We start from the raw sequence: 19,948 nt of genomic DNA, 5'->3' as shown, positions 1-19,948 counted from the left end.
TACTACGATATTTTCTCCATTTACTACTGTACACTCATTAACCCTTATCCTCGAGTGGCCTGCGAGCCTTGATAAGTGGTGATTCCTATGTAAAAAAAAAAAAAAAAAAAAAAAACTGATCAGCCCAGTATATTGAGTTATTTTCCTGGCACCAGTTCTCTCCTGAATTATATCGCCTTAGACAACCTGATAGCACAGCTATTCCTTCCGACTAACCTGCCAAGCAGCAAAATCCTACCCCTTCATTGTTGAGGTCCCTAGATGTTGGAAAGCCTTCTGCTAATAGTTTCCTCCATCAAATTGCTAGACTTGTGAATTCGCTTCCTGCTTCCCTGACTGTACTGACCTACAAAAGTTCAAGTGTAATGCAAACGGACATCTTGCTGCTCAACTCTCAACAGACATAATCCAAAATAGTTGTTCCTTGCATCCTAGTGGCGTTGTGCCTGATTTGGGATGAATACAAGGGAGAAAAAATATGCAACAAGAGAATGAACTCTTCAGTTATGAAGTACAAAAAAAAGACTTTCACTACAGATGTGAGATTGAAATCGAGGCTTGTTCTTTTTCTTGGTTGTGGTCTTAAGCTTTTCTGCAGACTTAGTGTTGTTAGACCTCACCTCTGTCTGTATTCTAAACATTTCGCCTTAGTATCGCCCTTTTCTACTGGTTTCGGAATTTGTTATTGAAATAATTCACAGGTAATATCAAGAGTTGCATTTACTTTACATCGTCCCTCTACTTTTTTCTTTTTTTAACTCCTGTTTACCCCAAACAAGGTTGAACATCGCCACTTGGATATAAGGGTCTACTAATTGGTACCATGCCTAGGAAAAATTAAAAAGATGTTGGTTTACGTTACATCTAAACTTCTGCATATCAGCACAGTCAGTGAAGTGGGTAGCAGAAAGGGAATTCCAAAGTCTAGCTGTTCAGGAGAAGAAACTATTAGAATCAAAAACTTTCTGGCATTTAGGGACCTCAACAGTGAAGGGTTGAGATTTTGTTGCTAATCGCGTTTGTTGAGAATATGTACGTCGAGGTGGCATAAGTGCAATGCATTCATCAGGGAAATTTTGGAGGGAGTTGTTTATCGGCTCTAAGGTGGAATTGGAGGCGAATCGCTGGGAATTCTCTATAATTTGTTTGCCCTAGCAGTCCATGTTCATTTCGATTTTGTTTAGCGTTTTTGTTAGTAATTATTTTTCAATCCCTTTTTATGTTGCATGCTTGATGTATAAAAGTTGTAGCCATGAAATAACCTGAGAAAAAAAACCTGTTTCACATTTAAAAATAGTTTTGTTTAATTCTTTAAATATTACGAAATCATTTCTATTAAAAATCCAGTTATTTATTAATTAATTATAATTGATGCAAAAACAATATCGTTTTCTCGCATGTTACTTTTATATATGATTTCTGAATTAATTCATTGATATATATAGCCATGTTATATCATTTTGAAGCACGTTTTTCGCTCTATTGAATCTTCATTTATTTTTTTGCACGCTTTTCGACAGCATAGACGAAATTCCAATCCGCACGATTTTCTTGTTCCTGTTCAAACTAGGCCGAAAAGCTGCCATTACAGCTCGTGATATCCATGATGCGTTTTGCTCATGAATCACTAACGAACATGTGGCACAACAGTGGTTCAAGAAATTTTGCAATGGTTATGAGAGCCTCGAAGATATAGACTGTTGCAGCCAGCCGACTGTGGTTGGTAACAAACATTTGAAAGCCTTAATTAAAGCTGATCCTCGCAAAACCACATAAAGTTGCTGTTGACCGTGAAGTCGACCACTCAACAGTCGTTTGTCATTTAAAGCAAATATGAAGTCAAAAAAGTTGGATAAATGGGTGACGCATGAATTGAATGATAATCAAAAAAAATCATCGCTTTGAGGTGTCCTCTATGCTCCTTCTGCGCAACAAAAACAACCCATTTCTCAAGTGGATTGCATCATGTGATAAGTGGATCTTCTATGACAACCGGCGATGTTTGACACAGTGGTTGGATGCCGGAGAAGCCCCACAACTCTTCCCAAAGCTGAAATTGCAGCAAAAAAAGGTTATGATGATTGCGGCTGGTCTCCTCCATCAGTTTCTTACAGTGGAGAAGTACTGCCGACAAATTGACGGACCAAAGGCTCCAACATATGTGCCTGATTATCACTTTTTCAATCATCTCATAGGATTAGTGAATCTCTCGACAAAGGCTTCCTTTCCAGGCCAATTGCTCTTGTCATATCAAAAACCTTCGATAAGGAATGGCATAAAGGCCTACTTCACAAGATTTCCAGCTACGGTATAACTGGAAATGTTTTCTCAATTATTAAATCATTTCTCTTTGATAGGCTCATAAGAGTAGTGGTTGATGGGCAGAAATCAAAAAAAGTATTAATGTTGGAGTCCCTCAGGGAGCCATCCTGGGCTCAACTCTCTTCCTGATATATAGCAATGATCTCCCAAAACACATACCTAAATCATTCGTTGACATCTATGCTGGTGACATGACTATCTATGGCAACACATCAAAGGCTGTAAATGACAAAGTTCTCTCTGATCCTCTGATCTTGAGCGCATGGTACGCTGGGGGAAGAGATGACTGGTTACCTTTAATGCATCTAAAACCAAGATCCTATTTTTATATCATCAACGCTCTAATCTCCATCTGGCAACAATTGAAATGGATGGCTCTCATCTTGGGGAGGCTCCATGTTTTGACAAGCTTCTGGGTTTGACCTTTACTCCTGATCTGAAATGGAACACGTACATCGTCTGTTGCCAAGGTTGCTGGAAAGATGGTGCGATCCTTCTACCGCTCCAGAAGATATCTTATTACTGATGCAATTCTCTATGTGTATAAAAGCCAAGTACGTCCACGGATGGAGTACTGCTGCCACATCTGGGCTAAAAACAGCCTATCCTGCCTTGACAGAGTGCAAAATAGATTTCGTAGCTTAGTGGGGGATGCTCTTTTCTCTTCCCTGCAACATCTCTCCCACAGAAGAGATATTGTGAGTCTGTCTTTGTTTTATTATTATTTCCATCGCAAGTGCTTGTCTGCGCTCCAATCTCTGCCCCCCCTCCTCGCCAATCTTTTACGAAAAGCACCCGTCTAGCTGAAACCACTGTCAATAATTTTTCCCACTCTTCATCTCTGCCTAAATCAAAATGTAGATTCCATGAACAAATCTTCTTTCATAGAAGTGCACATCTGTGGAACTCTCTTCCATTTGCCTGTTTCCCATCTGACTACAACTTGGTTGTCTTCAAGTCCAACATAAACAAATTCTCGATAAACCGCCCCCTTAATTAATCCACTTTATCAAATCTCCATTACTAACGATTACTATGATATTGTCCCATTGATTACTGTACACGTAATAACCCTTATTCCCAAGTGGCTTCCAGGCCTTGATAAGTAGTGACTACCATGTAAAAAAAAAAAAAAAAAAAAAAAAATCTCGACAACTTCCTGCGTGAAAAATGCTTCAAAAGCAGAGATGATTCCAAATCGGCCTTCAATGACTTCATTATTCCAGAACTTCGGATTTCTATGCTAATGAGATAAATAAACTTTTTTCTCGTTGGCAAAAATGTGTCGATTCTAATGGTTGTTATTTCGATTAATAAAGTTTATTATGAAAAGAGTTATGATCTTTTGAAATTGAACGTCAAAAAACGATATTATTTTTGCACCATCTTAATAGTATTATGCATCTAAAATTGAGAAAAGAACTTTGAAAAAAAATGACAGTATCATGTGAAGAAGCCAAAGTAAAACAAATTTTACCTGATGTCGTGTTTATCTAAAAGCAAAACTGAGTGAAACGTACTTTTCTCAATTTTAGCTGCATAATAATAACTGGATTATAATGGAAATGATTCTCCATCTAGTAATAGTTAATATAAGCAACATAAAACTATTTTTAAACAGATATTTTTTTCGCAGTATTCCATGGCTGTAACCTTTATACATTATCTTAATATTCTTCATATGCTTGGCTTTAGATCACCACAAATAAAGGTAGTCATTCGAGGATAAAGGTGAATTAGATTGTAATGATTGCCAGATAAAAGATGAGGAACATTATATGAGTACTAACATTAATCAATGTTATGAACTGTATTTGATAACTTATGGAGTGGTCCATGTATCAAATTCATCCGTCTCTTTATTAGTTTTCATGTTGGTTACAAGAACACTAAAAATTCATATTAGTTCAGCAATTTTTATACAATATTTTATGAGATTTTCTTTTTTATAAAATTCCCAATAAATTTATGAGATAATATGGATGTAGTTGCAAGAAAAGACAATTTCTGTGGATAACAATCAAGATCGGGACACTCGTTAGTGCCATCATTTGTCATAGTTTTCTAGCACTAAGTGTAAATTAACTTCAGTATGTTTTAACAGGATGTTGCTTGATACAAGAAATTATTGCCATCCGTCCATCTTGGAAGGCAATGGAGTTCTCTGCTTCAGATTTTTTTATTTGTGAATTGCAGCATCTGCTTTGATTGTGCAAGCCTATCCTGGATCGACAGACGCTGTTGCAGATGTAGGTGGTGTCTGGTTGCAAGAGCTCTGTTGCAGTCCCCTGTCGTCTGTGCTCTCTTCTCTACCTCTGTTGCTGATCTCTCCTTTTGCTTGGAGCTTTCCTGTACAGCTCTTCTCTAGCAGTTACCGTCTTTAGCCACAAACTCAAACTCCTGCTATCATGTTTCGCTTGCAGACATCCTTACAGCGTAGGAGAGATCTTCCTGTTGGCTTGGAGAGTATAAAATATCCTTTCTGATTATGCCATTGTCTATTCGCTTGGAAGAATTTATTCAATAAATTAACGAGTTGAATAAGCGTCCAAGAACAGTTTTTTTGTTAAAAATAAATTTGATTATTTTTTAAAAATTTAATCCAGCGAACAGAATAGTTTGCACCACTTTTATGTCCTCCTTACAAACATTAAAATTAAGATATAATGCTGCTATATGTTTGTAATTCTTAATTCAATCAACTTGGATCAAAATTGGACTAATTTTAATGCAGATTTGAATTTTCAATTGGAAGAGTTTGATGATATTATGCCCTGCCCTTCTCCCAAACTTTTAAAATACTCCAAGGAAAGTGAAATTTCGGAAATCTATATATTTATATAAGATTGGATTAGGTTGACAAACATCTGCAGTAAATTCTTCTAGTTTTTATTTATTTTTTTAGATTGTTACTGTTTAAATCGACTTTATAAGTAGCACCAGCACTGCCCACATTGCTTCTCCAACTAAAAATAGTTCACCGTTTACCATAGAAATTCTCCAGCAAAAGTTTAAATAATTCTAAGATTCTGCAATGATTCTCTTATCAACACTTGACCAGAAAAAATGTCTTTTGATTTTTTTTTTTTTCCGTGTACCCCGCCCCCCCTGAAGTTGATGAATAAATAGGTTATCAACGTCTTATCTGCTGTTTCTCTCCTTGGCAGCAATATTTACATGGTATTTAGGTTTCCTTCCGCTTGCAAAAATAACTTTTTCCTTCACTTATCTGCATATGATTTGTAAAGGTCAGCGTGTGTATGACCTTGTAGTGCAACCGCTAGTGAGGCCCCAATTTTGGAGATTCGGAAAGTTTGGAGTTTTTTCCTTTAATCACCATTACTCCCAAATTCTCTCTGACCTGGTGTCTGTATCCTTGGCACTTGATTTCATCGCCACAAAATCCATTTTTCTTAACCTTTTCGTTTTTTTTCTAATTTTTTTTTCACTAGTTGGGGTGGGGGTAGCTTATCAAGACCCAAAGGCCATTTGAGGATAAGGATTAATGAGTATCAGGTGGCTGGTGAAATTGCGCTGTGATGATCGGTAATAATGGAACTTAGATAAAGTTTGATTTTTATTTAAAAAAAAATAAAAACTCAACAAGAATTTGAGTTTTTATTTTTTGTTGCCAGGTTACTCAGAGGAGTATCAATGCCATGAGTTCATTGGAGCACATTTCATTAAGGTACTTATAAAATAATCATGGATGCAATATTGTGGTTATGGAACAGTAGTTGGAGCTTGCTTGACAGTGTGGGACCTGTTAATTTGGAGAAATTTTTTTTTTTTTCTGGGACAGTCAAAACGGCGACAATGATGGAGAAATGTAACATAGCATGGATGCACAGATGTTGATGCATGAGAAATGACGTCATAGGTGGTGGTGGAAAAGGACTATAAGAAACAATGATCACGAGAGACAAAATAATGGGGTTTTTTGCCTTTTTTTTCTACATAGGCATTACCACTTATCAAGGCCCAGAAGCCACTCGAGGATAAGGGTTAAAGACTGTACAGTAAAAATTGGACAATATAGTAACCGTTAGTAATGGAGATTCTGTAAATTTGTTAACTTATATGGAACGGCTCATCAAAAACTTGTTTACGTTAGACTTGAAGACAACCATATTGTAGTCAGCTGGAAAGCAGAAAAACAGAAGACAATTCCATAGTCGTGCAGTTCTAAGAAAGAAGCTTTGCTCATGGAATCTACGTTTAGGTTTAGGCACAGATAAAGAGTAGGGGAAATTAGTGATAGTGTTTTCTGCTAGATGGGTGTTTCTTGTGAAAGTTTGGGGGGGGGGACCATAGAATGGAGCTCATCCGAGCACTTGCCATGAAAATAACAATAAAGCAGAGACAAACTCGCAACATTTATTCTGTGAGAAAAAGGTTGCAGAGAAGAGAAAAGGACATCCCCCACAAGGCTACGAAGTCTATTTTGAACTCTATCAAGGCAGGATAAAGTCTTTCTAGCAGCTCCTGCCCAGATGTGGCAACAGTACTCCATCCTTGGACATACCTGGCTCTTATATAGATAGAATTGCATCAGCAGTGAGATATCTACTGTATCGATAGAAGGATCCCACCATTTTTCCAGCGGCCTTGGCAACGGATTTAATGTATGTGTTCCATTTAAGATCAGGAGTAAAGGTCAAGCCCAGAAGCTTGTCAAAACATGAGGCCTCCCCAAGACGAGAGCCATCTATTTCAATTGATGCCAGATGGGGATCAGTGTTGATGATGTAAAGAAAGTAGCTTGGTTTTAGATGCATTAAAATTAACAAGCCACCTCTTTCCCCATTGTACCACTTGCTCAAGATGAGAGGAGAGAGAATCAGAACTTGGTCGTTTACGGTCTTAGATGTGCTACCATAGATAGTAGTGTCATCAGCATAGATGTCAACGAATGATTTAAGTATGTGTTTAGGGAGGTCATTGATGTAGATCAGGAAGAGAGTTGGGCCCAGGATTAACCCCTGAGGGACTCCAGCATTAATACTGCAGGCCTCTGATTTTTGTCCATCGACCACTACTCTTATGAGCCTATCGGAGAGAAATGATTTAATAATTGAGAAGACATTTCCAGTTATACTGTAGCTGGAAATCTTGTGAAGTAGGCCTATTTCAGTTTTGCTTTTAGATAAACACGACATCAGGTAAAATTTGTTTTACTTTGGCTTATTCACATGATACTGTCATTTTTTTTCAAAGTTCTTTTCTCAATTTTAAATGCATAATACTATTAAGATGGTGCAAAAATAATATCGTTTTTTGACGTTCAATTTCAAAAGATCATAACTCCTTTCATAATAAACTTTATTAATCGAAATAAGAATCGTTAGAACCGACACATTTTTGCCAACGAGAAAAAAAGTTTATTTATCCCATTAGCATAGAAATCCGGAGTTCTGGAATAATGAAGTCATTAAAGGCCGATTTGGAATCATCTCTGCTTTTGAAGCATTTTTCACGCAGGAAGTTGTCGAGATTTTTTTTTTTTTTTACATGGTAGTCACCACTTATCAAAGCCTGGAAGCCACTCGGGAATAAGGGTTATTACGTGTACAGTAATCAATGGGACAATATCATAGTAATCGTTAGTAATGGAGATTTGATAAAGTGGATTACTTAAGGGGGCGGTTTATCAGAAATTTGTTTATGTTGAACTTGAAGACATCCAAGTTGTAGTCAGGTGGGAAACAGGCAAATGGAAGAGAGTTCCACAGATGTGCACCTCTAAGAAAGATTTATTCATGGAATCTACGTTTTGATTTAGGCAGAGATAAAGAGTGGGAAAAATTATTGACAGTGGTTTCAGCTAGACGGGTGTTTTTGTGAAAGATTGGTGAGGAAGGGGGGACCAGAGATTGGAGCGCAGACGAGCACTTGCCATGGAAATAATAATAAAACAAAGACAGGCTCACAATATCTCTTCTGTGGGAGAGAGGTTGCAGGGAAGAGAAAAGGGCATTCCCTACTAAACTAAGCTCCTGTCCAGATGGGGCAGCATTACTCCATCCTTGAACGTACTTGGCTTTTATACAGATAGAGAATTGCATCAGTAGTGAGATATCTTCTGGAGCGGTAGAAGGATCCCACCATTTTTCCAGTGTCCCTGGCAACAGATTTGATGTACGTGTTCCATTTCAGATCAGGCGTAAAGGTCAAACCCAGAAGCTTGTCAAAACATGGAGCCTCCCCAAGACGAGAGCCATCCATTTCAATTGTTGCCAGATGGAGATCAGAGCGTTGATGATATAAAAATAGGATCTTGGTTTTAGATGCATTAAAGGTAACCAGTCATCTCTTCCCCCAGCGTACCACGTGCTCAAGATCAGAGGAGAGAGAATCAGAGAGAACTTTGTCATTTACAGCCTTTGATGTGCTGCCATAGATAGTCATGTCATCAGCATAGATGTCAACGAATGATTTAAGTATGTGGTCTGGGAGATCATTGATGTAGATCAGGAAGAGAGTTGAGCCCAGGATGGACCCCTGAGGGACTCCAGCATTTATACTGTGGGTTTTTGATTTCTACCCATCAACCATTTCTCTTATGAGCCTATCGGAGAGAAATGATTTAATAATTGAGAAAACATTTCCAGTTATACCGTAGCTGGAGATCTTGTGAAGTAAACCTTTATGCCATACTCTATCAAAGGCCTTTCATATGTCAAGAGCAATTGCCCTTGAAAGGTAGCCTCCATCGAGAAATTCGCTAATCCTATGAGATGTAACTGTAAGCACATTTGCTGTAGATCTAGCAGAATGGAAACCATATTGCCTGTCACTAAGGTTATTTTTGTTTAGATGGTTGATTACTTCTCTATTTAACACAGATTCCAGCAACTTACTCATGACGCACAGGAAACTTATTGGCCTGTACTCTGAGGGAGATGAGTGATCACCTTAATTCTTAAATACGGGGCATACTGATGAGATTTTCCAGTGTGACTGGAAGCAATTCTCCTTAAGGCAACGTTTAAATAGTTTTGTAAGGATGGGTGCAAGTTCTAGTTGAAGTCTTTTTAGTACTATAATTGGAATACATTCCGGGCTGGTTGCTTTACTGGAATCAAGGTTTTTGATTAGCTTGGCAACATCACGTACAGATATTTGTATATCACATAGCATGTTTTCTGATACAGGAGGAAATATTGGAGGTTGGCAGCCTTAATTGCAAAGGTTAGAATTAACTGCAAAGTTCTTGGCGAAGAGTTTGGCTTTGTCTGATGCTGACGAGGTTACCTCAGGTCCCTTTATGAGAGTTGGGATAGAGCACATGCTTCTGTTCAAGATTCTGTTTGCTATTTGCCAAAACTGGTGGGGACCAAGCCGCTGCTCAGCTACTTTGGACTTGACGGACTGAGCATACGACTCTCTTGCTTTCTTTATTACTTTTTTACAGTGGTTGCTGGCAGTTGTGAAAGCCGCTTTAGTCTCAGTACATCTATTATGTTGGAAGCAATGGAAAAAGTGATTTCTATGCACAATGGCAGCAGCACATTTCGGAGAAAACCACGGCTGGCTGTTAGGTTTTCACTGGAATTTTTTTGAGGGTATGAAACTGTCTATACCTACAATTAACTATTCTGTCAGATCTGATACTATAGAGGACACATCCTTTTTAAACATGGAACGCAGAGGTAGATCTAATATAAATGTGCGGAAGCTATCCCCGTCAGCCATAGTATCGATATACTGTACGATGGAGAGGTACATCTTGGGACTTATTACATTTCATTTTTATCTTAAATGACACAACTAAGTGGTCGTAAGATCCAAGTGGAGACAGAACAGAAGCTGAACACAGTTTAGGGCAAGTTGTGAGAAAGAGGTCTAGGAGACTTGCATACTGGCAGTCAGTATCAGGAACACTGGTGGGTTCGTGAACAATCCGAGTGAGGTCATAAGAAAATGCAGAAATCATGACAGAACCTCCCCTCATCATCGGTCTTGTTTGAGTGAGTTAACCATTCCACATTGTGAATATTGAAGTCTCCACAGACATGAATATTAGCTGAAAGATAAGCAGATAGAGCGTGGTCAATTTTCTCAGATATGCTTTTAAAGATAGTAACTCCGCTGTTGTGGGGGCGATAGAGAGCAAATATAAATGCAGTAGTTTGAGCAAGTGCCACCCGGAAGCACATACAGGGTAAGTTCGAGATCTCATGAGAGATATGGAGAACATTTTAAATTATGTGGGTGACATCATGACCATAATGAGCAGGAAACGTGGTTGTACAAAAAAAAAAGCTTAGTTATTTCTTTTTTCTTTTGTTTTGACCTTCTGAAACTGGACACAACGTGTGTGGACAACGTGTGTGGACAACATTACATCTCACATAGACAGTCCCCCCCCTCTTTTTTTTTTTACTTGGGAGTTGTCACTCATCAGGGCCCATCGTCTACTCGAAGATGAGCAAAAAAAGATCTATATGATTGTTTTTCTTTGGTTTTTGTGTTTTCATAGAAATCGCTCCAGACAAGGGATGGAGTCACTTAATGTAAAAGCTAAAAAAATAAAAATACTTAAAGGTTAAAACAAGCAAACCATAAGTGTAAGATGGATATATTCTGACCCAGAAAACTGAAATTCTTTTCCCTTTGTCAGAAACATCGTTCATGGAATGTGAGGACTAAAGGACAAAATAAGGCTGCCAAAAATAAACCCAAGGTCAACGTTTACTCTCCTAAATAAGGATTATCCTTCTATGTAATCTTAATTTTAATCTCCCAACTTTTAATGGAATTTTCCCCTTTCTATTTAATCTAGGTGTGGAAAATAACATTTTTTAACACTCGCATCTTGCTATGGTACTGGGTTTTGTTTTTTAAGAACTCGGATTTATTAGCTTTTTATAAAATGTTCTATCTATTTGCATTTGATTTGATATCCAGATGTTGGATGTTGGAGTGATTGTACATTCCACATATTCACGCTCTGAACACTGCATCAATGCTGCTAACAAAGCCAGGAGAGTACTGTTCGTCATGCGTCACTCCTTTGGTCGTCTCACTCCATTCATCTTCCTCACCCTGTACACCTCCCTAGTGTGCCCGATTCTCGAATATTGTATTCAGGCCACATCCCCTATTACATGAAGGACGTTCAGCATCTCTGACGGGTTCAGCGTCTAATGATGAGAATGGTGGCTGACCTCAAAGGTCTATCTTATGAGCAACGTTTAAGGGCTCTAAATCTTTTTTCCCTTTGGCGCAGAAGGCTTTGAGATGACTTTATTCTTGCTTACATCTTTCATGGATGGTGCGGCTTGAACCAGGATGTGTTCTTCATCCCTGTCCTAAGTCACAGGCTCCGTGGTCGTCTACCTTCGATGGATCTGAAGGCTTCGACATCAAGCAGCATTCTCTGTTCGCGTGGTATCTCCATCGAACTAGCTACTCGGCTTCAAGACGGCTCTGGACAGACGCTGGTCTCGGACCCCCAGTTTTCCCCTTGTATAGTTTCTCTTTGTTAATAGCCCCCCCCCAAATTCTCACTTTTTTTTTTTTTTGTAAATGGCAATCATTTGTGCGTTTATTCTTTGCCAATTAAATGAATGAATACTCTCTTTGCATATATATATATATATATATATATATATATGAGAGAGAGACCCTGCTACGTAACATCTGCTTAACCTGGCACAACAATCCTCCTGAAACAAAATCAAATCTCAGTAACTTGTATTTCGAACTAAGCATTTTATTTAATCGACAGAGGTGAATCTCTCTTAGATTATGCTTAGTTATTATCGCCTGCAGCAAGGATTAAACCTTCAGCCTCGAAAAGATCGTCGTCGAATACGAAGATTAAAATTCATTAAAACCAAAATTTATTTTTCTACACCACTATTCCACAAATCTCTGCTTCTGACATCGTCAATATCTGGAACAGAGAGATGAAACTTTCAGGCCATGAATGGCTAACTTTAATAATCATAGCAATGCAATTTGCAATTCCCTCCGATTCATTTTGGACGGAATGAAACAATAGGAGGCATTACTTTTGGATTAGAAGCAGCGGGCAGCACAACACAGCTTCTCAACTGAATTAGGTTAGAGAAATCCTTTTCCAGGATGTCATCACCCACTTGTTTAGTGGCAAATTCACCAACAGCAGAATCAGCATATAAATGTACTCGCATATTATCACTAATGGTTATGTTTACAACCCGTTTCTCTGACTAGCAAGAACAACACGCATCACTTCTAGATCTGTTTTTGACTACAGTTCCCGAGGATTGTGTAACAAATGCTGACAACCCACTCGGGAACACTGATCATGCAGTGATAATGGTCGAAATCGCCCAAAACTCTAGACCCAAAACTGAAGAGCCAGTGCTCAAAACTATGAGATATTATAGAAAGGCTGACTGGGAAGCCATCAGATCAGAGATGCTCCATGGGGAAATATTTTTTCTCTTCCTGCTGAACAGTGCGCAAATGAGACCACTGAATGGTTCAAAACGGCAATTGAAGCATATGTTCCCATGCGGAAATTTTTTAGCAAGCCCCACTCTCCCCAATGGTTTACTTCTACTTGCACAACTGCCATTGCTCAAAGGTAGCATGCATACCGCAAATTTAACCAACATAAGTCCAGTTCAAACAGATAGAAGTATATAGAAGCTAGAAGTAACGTTAAGAAAGAAATAGCGACAGCTAAGAGAGAATTTACTGAAACCACTAAAAAACGCATCGAAGCACAAAATTAGGAACTCGTGACTTCTGGAAAATCTACAACAGTGTAGTAAATAATGGGCAATCAACAATTCCCCCACTAACCAACAATCACAAGGTTGTTTGCTCAGCAACCGAGAAGGCTAACATGCTTGCCAGTCGGTTTGCCTCAAACTCCACACTGAACCCTTCCAACCATCTCTTACCTGACTTTCCTTTATGGACAGGCGCAACACTAGACGATCTGAAAATCACTCCTGCTCAGGTACATGCTATAATAAAAAACCTTGACACTTCAAAAGCATGTGGACCTGATCTCATCCCAGCTGTGCTATTAAAAAAGTGCTCAGCCGAAGTAGCTCCAGTTCTCTCCAAACTCTACAACAAATGCCTTAATGAATCTTGCTTTCCGGGCTATTGGAAAACTGCTTCTGTGGTACCAGTATTCAAGAATTCTAGCAAAAGAACTGACCCATTAAATTATCACCCTATTAGCCTCCTCCCACTTTTCGCCAAAATATTTGAGACCATAATTAACCATGCTCTAGTCCGGCACCTTACAGATGCTAAAGTTCTGACTGACAAACAATATGGATTTAGACAAGCCCGTTCCACAGCAGACATCCTCACTGTAATCTCTGAACGTATATACCATTCACTGGACAAAGCGGGGGAGGGTAGAGTGTTTGACAGAGTATGGTATGAAGGTCTCCTCAGGAAAATTAGATTATACGGTATCACTGGTAAAATACTTAACATAATTTAATCTTTCTTAGATATGAGAAAAATGCAGGTTGTCCTCGACGGTCGTACATCTAAACAGTGTGATATAAATGCGGGAGTGCCTCAGGGGTCTATCCTTGAACCTCTATTGTTCCTAATATTTATTAATGACCTCCCCAACAAAACTGCCTCTGAGATGGGTATATATGCTGATGACGCCACACTCTATAACAGGCATGACAGGAAAACAAATGAACACATAACTAAAGAAATGGCAAAAACACTAGAGGAAGACCTCCAATCTGTAGTGGAATGGGGACAAAAATGAATGTTCAATGCTGCCAAGACTAAACTGGTTTCCTTCAATAACTACAAGAAACCTTCTGTCACCAATAGCAATGGCCAGTGACTTTTTATCTGAAAGTACATCTTTCAAACTCCTTGGCCTAACGTTCACAGGAAACATGAGTTGGAACAATTACATTGAAAGCATTGGCAGGGCCGCTGCAAAGAAGATAGGCTCTCTCTACCGTGCTAGAAAACTATTAACACCCAAGAGTATCCTGTACCTCTATAAGGCCACCATTTGCTCATGTATAGAGTATTGCTGTCACATTTGGGCTGGTGCATCTGCTACTAGTCTCTTGCTCCTAGACAAGGTTCAAAAGAGTCGCCAATCTGATAGACCCTGAACTGGCATCTAAGCTTCAGCCTGTCCCTCTGCCTGTTCTACAAGTATTTTAATGGTGAATGCTCTGGCGAACTGCAGACACTTGTGCCCCCACGACGTAGACACCCTCGACAAACCAGACAGGCAGCTAAATCCCACCCCACATAGTAGACATCCCTACTTGTAAAAGATCTTTCTACTCCAGTAGTTTCTTCCCCAGAACTGCTAGACTCTGAAATTCCATTCCAGGTCCCTGCTTCCCCAACTGTACTGATATGCAGAAGTTCAAGTGTAACGTAAACCGACATCTTGCTGCCCAAATCCCTACATAGTACCCCAGTAGTTGTTGCCCATGATAGTAGCCCCCTACACCAAAGTGGCAATGTGCCTTGTTTGGGGTGAAAATGCAATAAAAAATATTTTTTTTAAATTACATGGACAATTCAAGTAAAAATTCCAATTAAACAATTGCTGCTGCAAAAAAAATATAGACAACTTTTACAGAGAGAAACACAACTCTACTGGCACTGCTACTATACATTTCATTTTAGTCTTGCACAACATGGTGTACTTGTATTTGTTTATGTGGGGAAGATTCGTCCCACTATGCTGGACAAAGTTGTTGAAATAAAACTAAGTAAACATGAAGATTAATTAAAGCCTGGGAAAAAATATCAACCAAAAATCATCAAACATTAAAGAAGGCTAAAAGAATAGTCGACCAAAAACACAACATGGGTCAATAGTTATCATCTTTTTCTTTCTTCTATATAATAAAGTAAATTCGGTTTTCCCCTTTCATCAGTCATTATAGGTCTGAAAGCACAAGTGCTATATAGAATTCCCCTATGGTTATGCTTTACGTCAAAAATTACTTTTAATAATTTCCACATTTGTTCCACCTTGTCTGTTGCTCCTAAAATAGTCATGCATATATGTGTAAAAAAAAAAAAAAATAGTTGGAGTAATTTTCACTTGCATACTAAGCTCTACTTCTACTGCTACCATCTTATGCCGGGAAAAATTGACCGTCATTATTTCATTTTCCTTATTTCTTATCTTTTACTTATTATACTTTAACAAACTAAATACAACATACGCTTTCTGCTTTTACAACATTTTCGTTGCCTATAATCTTATTCTGGAATAACCGAATAGGATTGACGAACACTAAAGAACGATTGAAATGAAAACATGTCTTCTCATATTAATCCATTCAGTAATTGTTAGAACGAACTATGCTGGTTTCAGTTCAAAACCATTTTTTATTTCTTTCTTCTGCGGCTCTTCTTTATTTTGCTTGAATGATGCTACAAAAGTCACAGCGCAACGGATAGACGTTGTCTCTATCATTCCAAGTGAGAATTGTCTAAAGATAGCGGTTTCAATCCAAAGCAGGCCAGAGTATTAGTTGGCCAAAACTTAGTGAAACAGCAACTATGGAAGGCAGTGATTACCGCGGATACAGTTACAAGACTCGTCATTTCTATTCTGTCGCGGTTAATCACCTGAAAAGAGGTCAGAGGATGAGTTAGTCCAAACGTGGCGAAACAACTATGAAGATGAGGACAAATACACAAATTATGATGTCTATATTTATTAAAAAATATATATTACCACTTATCAAGGCCCATAGGCCACTCGAGGATGAGAGTTGAAAAGTGCACAAATCTGGACAAACTTAAAACTAAACTAATGTCGTAGTAAACCCTTTCATACAGCCTGCCATCCATCATTCCCGACCATTTTTAGCTTCATATTCTGCTTGCCTCATTTCCCAACCCTATCGTAATAGTGAGGCTCTCCAATTTGGGGAGTGTATAGTCACCTTAGTTACACTTCTGCCACCGTAAGAAATATTTATATACAAAAAAAAAAAAAAATCGACAAAACTTAAATTTTTACAAATCTTATATGATCTAAACGGATTTACGACTAAAAATCTCTTGTGAATTTGATATTCCCAAAAAACACTTCCGTTTTTGAAGGAGGAAGTCTCAACCTGCCCAAGGTAGGGGGGATCCCTTTGTAAGTCCTGAGACGGATATTTGAACTATTTTGCAATAAATTCATATTATGGTCTAGTTTAATAAAAAATAATTTTTAAAAGCAAAACAAAGGAAAATCCCCTCAGTTTGTTTTTCTTATTATCCGGTAATAAATTGAAAATTGAGGCAATTATTTTTGTTGTTTGATTTTACTTTTTGCTACGTCTTTCTCCGAGAGTGTTGAAAAAAAATCTTGTTTCTGATTGGATGCTTTGTTTCTTTTTTCTTTACTTTCTGAAATAAGATTTAAAAACCCGTTCTTAAGATAACGAGGGATGGATTCTCCATTTTCTTTATATACATATATTATATATTATATTATATAGATAAACAAACTATTCTGTACTTTTTACCTAACAATTTAATAAGCAAAAAAAAAAAAAAAAAAATACCGTAAAAATTAAATTTTTGACTGGAAATTAACTTTTAACTTGAAAATCGTATCTAAAAATAGCACGGTCCGTATTCTGCGTAAGTACCCTTTTTTAAATGTCAATTTCTGGAAAATCAACAACATAAAATGCATATATATATATATATATATATATATATATATATATATAGATAGTCCTTAATCCGCGGAGTGTGTGTATATATATATATATATGATGATTGCAACGTCTTGTCAGACGAGTGCCACTCCCTCAGGCATTTAAAATCCATGAGCCCAAATACCTGAGGGAGTATCTATACAAAGATGATGTTACAGAGTCTTAGCTTTGTACGACAGCTAAGTCTCTCTCTCGGTTCAAAATGTTGAGATCCAGCAACAAGCAAGAGCAAGATAGCCAGCAACAAATTAAACTGCAGACCAGCTTAATGCGGGTACTGGTCTTCCGATTGATGGTTTTTAAATCAGAGATTTGCTTCTCCTAGAAAGTTTGCCTTCACCACGGCATATATATATATATATATATATATATATATATATATATACACTCCAGGGATTAAGGACTATCCAGTTATTAAGTGTTTCCTTTTCAGATTAAATGTTTTAAGTCTTTTTCAAAGTGTTTTTTAACATGTTTTATTAACTATTTGCTCTTATATAAAATGTTAGAAAAAAACCCATTATATTTAACCCATTTTATTTTATGCTGAGTTAATGGCATATGCACCAGCCCAGATGTGACAACAATACGCCATGCATGGGTGAATGAAGGCTTTGCAGAGATATGATACTCTCAAGTACTTTTCTAGTGCGATACAGGAAGTTCGCCTCGGAAATGTCCTCAATGTATTTATTCCAATTCATGTTTATAGTATTTCTATAGTGAGCATGTTTCTATTATAAGAAGGCAAGACGGGTCGTAGATACGCCAGCCCAGCTACGGAAACGAAACTCTATGCACGGGCGAATTGTAAAGATATACGATACTCTCTCGTGTGAGTAAGTACATCTAGTTTGTCTTTATTTCAACAATACAATTCAACTGATGCAATCACACCTAATGTTAATTATTTTTTGTTTATTTTCAGGTATTTTCAAAAACACCATTGGAAATATCTCCGACGAATATCCGACGCGCATCACTCCGACCAGCGAGACCTTTTCTATTTGGAGCGCCATTTATGTCTGGATGGCCGTGTGGCTTATTTACAGTCAAGCTGCCATCTGCATCAAAGTTGGTGGCGACTACCTCTACAAAGATTCAGCGTTTATGTCCAACACATTTTTCTTTCTTTATAACGTCAATTTGTGTTTGAACATCGCATGGATTATCCTATTCGACCGGATCTACTTCATCGTTTGTTTGTTTGTGATTCTCTTCATGGTCCTCTCCGCCTATGCCTGCATCGGTATGTGCTCCTATTCCCTTGCGCAAAATCTAGATGAGCTCTCTGTGCAGAACTTGACCTATCACGTCTGGCTGATCCGCTTGTTTGTACAGAACGGGATCGGGCTCTATGCCGGCTGGATCACTGTGGCAACACACATCAACCTTGACGTCGCCCTTCGCTACGATTGGGCCATCAACGGCAATATGAGTGACATGATAGCCTTGGTTGTGATTCTCGTCCTCATCGTATGTTGGTATGTGTTGGATCTCATCGCTCTCGACAGGTACACCAGATACCTGATAACCCCACATATTGTACTTGTGATTGCTTCCACTGGAATTTTCTACAACCAGGTGGACGTAACCAGCTTTGATCGTACGGAAATTTTAATTTTAACTTTGTTGGCCGTCAGCAGTTTTGGTTTGCTGCTTAAGTTGATAGTGATGACTTGTCGACATTTTTTGAAGGATGATATCATGTCTGTGGCTTAAGGGAAGCTTTTTCTTCGCTTTCATAAATATTGTATAGAACTTAAAGATTAATAATTTTACTATTTTCTTTTTCTTTTTTTTTTTTGCATAAAACAAGAAATTCTCTTAAAATTTTCACAACGCTTATTTTATTTGACGTTAATTTTCAAAGCGATTTATTTTTTTAATGCAATTCGATCCCTTTTATTTATGTATTCGTTATTTTAGCTTATTTATTTTGCTTATTTATTTTGCTGAATGTTCTCTCTTTCTCTCATACATATATATATATATATATATATATATATGTATAAGGAATGAAAAAATGTACCAGCGGTGGTTGACGTTATGTTTAAAGAAAAAATAGAAAAAACCGAATGAAATTATTAAAAAATCAACGTTTCGTCCTTGTCTCAGAGGACATCTTCAGGATAATTGAAATAAAAATGTGATAAAAGAAAAAAAAGAAAAATGTGATAAAAGATCTATGACTTTTTCTTTTATCACATTTTTATTTCAATTATCCTGAAGATGTCCTCTGAGACAAGGACGAAACGTTGATTTTTTTAATAATTTCATTCGGTTTTTTCTATTTTTTCTTTAAACATATATATATATATATATATATATATATATATACACACACACACACACACACACAGAGGGCAACTGAAAATTAAATGCCATTCATTAAATCGCTAATAAAATTTTGGAGAATCAGAACAAGGACTCGAAGTCTGTAGCAAACGGTGGCAGATAAAAAAAATTATACTTAATTATGTTTTGCAAAAAAAATAATAAAAATGTTTCAATTGTTTTTAGAATTATAAAATATATTTATGAAATGTTGATTTCTTTATATATATATATATATATATATATATATATTAGAAAAATAATATATAACCCCTAGATGAATTGCAGATAATTGAAAAAAACATTATTCTCTCCCACTTCCTCCTTTCATATTTGACATTCAATTTGTAGATACACTTGCATAACACACATTGGCGTTCTGACATAATTTAAGTAACGAAAGTCCTTTTCATTAAAAACGAATTAAAGTAGCGGCCCCTTACTTATAAAAACATGTCGTGACGATTTTTTTTCTTTTTTTCTATTCTTTCTATTTTTATACTATGTTTTTATTTTCATTAAAAAACAACTGGCCTCGAATAAGAACAGAGGTATATTGTTGCCTGGCGGTGTCTTTTAAGACTGAAACAATAGGTTTATTG

At 37.4% G+C, this 19,948-nt stretch overlaps 1 protein-coding gene across 2 annotated transcripts in view; it reads left to right on the top strand.

The window, feature by feature from the left end:
* LOC145278107 (uncharacterized) overlaps positions 1-18,831 on the top strand; it is a 181,194-nt gene extending 162,363 nt beyond the window's left edge. For both annotated transcript variants that reach the window (XM_080130378.1, XM_080130380.1), the window contains exon 3: positions 17,938-18,831. In XM_080130378.1, coding sequence (XP_079986504.1) covers positions 17,938-18,731 — 794 coding nt within the window. In that variant the 3' untranslated portion in view covers positions 18,732-18,831. The remainder of the gene's footprint in view (positions 1-17,937) is intronic.
* Positions 18,832-19,948: the final 1,117 nt, after the last annotated feature.

This window comes from Euprymna scolopes, chromosome 6 (assembly GCF_053919585.1).
Source record: "Euprymna scolopes isolate OS-2025 chromosome 6, ASM5391958v1, whole genome shotgun sequence".
Taxonomy (NCBI): domain Eukaryota; kingdom Metazoa; phylum Mollusca; class Cephalopoda; order Sepiida; family Sepiolidae; genus Euprymna; species Euprymna scolopes.
Note: the sequence above shows the minus strand (reverse complement) of the source record. Positions and strands in the feature narration are given on the sequence as shown.